The sequence below is a fragment of the Lottia gigantea genome, assembly GCF_000327385.1.
Source record: "Lottia gigantea unplaced genomic scaffold LOTGIsca_769, whole genome shotgun sequence".
NCBI lineage: Eukaryota > Metazoa > Mollusca > Gastropoda > Lottiidae > Lottia > Lottia gigantea.
The window spans coordinates 3,329-5,127 of NW_008710564.1; the positions used below are offsets into that span (position 1 = coordinate 3,329).

Sequence of the window (1,799 nt, forward strand, 5' to 3'; positions counted from 1 at the left end):
ATGTCATGACGGATGTAAAGATATTGTTCCGTCAATTCAAACGGAAAAGGTGTCCATGATAACATTATTGTATAGACGTTATATATTTTGTATTTAGGAAATGTACTGTAATGTTGATACTGTGAAGAACAAGAACTGTAGTCGAGAATTCTGTCAATGTGTACATAGATTAGTGGTAGATTTAAATGATGTGGTAGAAATTATACTAATAGATGAAGGAGTAACATTTAATGCCAACCATCCGACACATTTACATGGTCATACTTTTAGGGTAGTAGGTATGGGCAAGGTAAGTCAATATGGCAGTTTCATAAGGGAAGATCATTCTACCTCGGAGGACTTATTTTTGATAAACATGCTTTCCTCAGCACTTCGTGAAATTATGCTCGAGTCTCAAAACATGCCTTCTCCAGCACTGCGTAAATTATGCTCGAGTCCTGAAACATGCCTTCTCCAGCACTGCGTGAAATTATGCTCGAGTCTCAAAACATGCCTTCTCCGGCACTGCGTGAAATTATGCTCGAGTCTCAAAACATGCCTTCTCCAGCACTGCGTGAAATTATGCTTGAGTCTCAAAACATGCCTTCTCCAGCACTGCGTGAAATTATGCTCGAGTCTCAAAACATACCTTCTCCAGCACTTTGTGAAATTGTTTTGTCAGGTCACTCAAAAACATGCCTTCCTCAGCACTTTTTGAAATAATGCTCGAGTATCAAAACTTCTTGGAATTATGCTGGTGTCTCAAAATATGACTTCCACAGTACTTTGGTAATTAAGCTGGTGTCTCAAAACCATACCTTCCACAGCGCTTTCATCTTTCATTTTTTATATTTCAGTTGAATGTATCAACCAGTTTGGAAGAAGTGATGAGATTAGACAGAGAAGGATTAATAGAACGTAAATTAAGTAAGGCAGTAGCTAAAGATACTGTGACTGTACCAGATGGTGGTTATACAGTTATTAGATTCCATGCCAATAATCCAGGTAAATCTCATCTTCAGACATCTGCCTTCTCATTTAGCTACTGCAGACGTAGCAGAGAGTTTTAAGCGTAATATCATAACTTGAACATTACATCCCAAGAAAACGTTACCATTTCAGCTCTGGACAATGGGTACATTTCAGCCAGTAATGCTGTCATAAAAAGAACAGACGCTCTCTCTCTCTCTCTTGTACATATAGCTTCTGTTTACACCTTTCTGATTTACAGTTTCACATCCAATCACTACCCAAAATATCATTCAAACCTAACAGTACTTGTACAGTAATTGCTATATCATATTCTAAAAAAGACATAAGAAATCAGTAACAGCTCACAAGTGAGAAAAGAAATCGTAAAAGAAAGAGAAACTATCTTTTAAAGGATCTTTTCTACCAACTTGTCCTAAGCCAAACCTCTTGGCATTGGTATTTCTCGGATTATCCCTACACATTTACAGCTGGGTTGACTAGAATTATGAGTGAAGATGACTAATTAAAGGTCATCAGACTTTCAGACACTGACTGAGATTAGAACCAACAACTACCAAATGTTTAACCAAACAAATAGCGTAAAGTAAATAACCAGCACTCTTAACCATTGTGCAAAATGAAGTTTTACAAATACTTTGCTAGAATTGCTCCTTTTAGGGTTTAAAACTGTATCTTTTATTGCAGGAATGTGGTTCTTCCACTGTCATATAGAATTCCATGTAGAAATTGGTATGGGTTTATTAATACAAGTTGGTTCTAAAGATGATATGCCTAAAAGACCTAAAGGATTTCCAACATGTGGTAACTACCAGTATCATGGTGATGAA

General features: G+C 36.9%; 1 protein-coding gene across 1 annotated transcript in view; it reads left to right on the top strand.

Annotated features, from left to right (window-relative positions):
- LOTGIDRAFT_176112 (hypothetical protein) overlaps nucleotides 1–1,799 on the top strand; it is a gene marked incomplete at both ends in the record, with an annotated part of 9,651 nt that overhangs the window by 3,290 nt on the left and 4,562 nt on the right. The window contains 3 exons of the mRNA XM_009066460.1: nucleotides 98–289; nucleotides 837–984; nucleotides 1,657–1,773. Coding sequence (XP_009064708.1) covers nucleotides 98–289; nucleotides 837–984; nucleotides 1,657–1,773 — 457 coding nt within the window. The remainder of the gene's footprint in view (nucleotides 1–97; nucleotides 290–836; nucleotides 985–1,656; nucleotides 1,774–1,799) is intronic.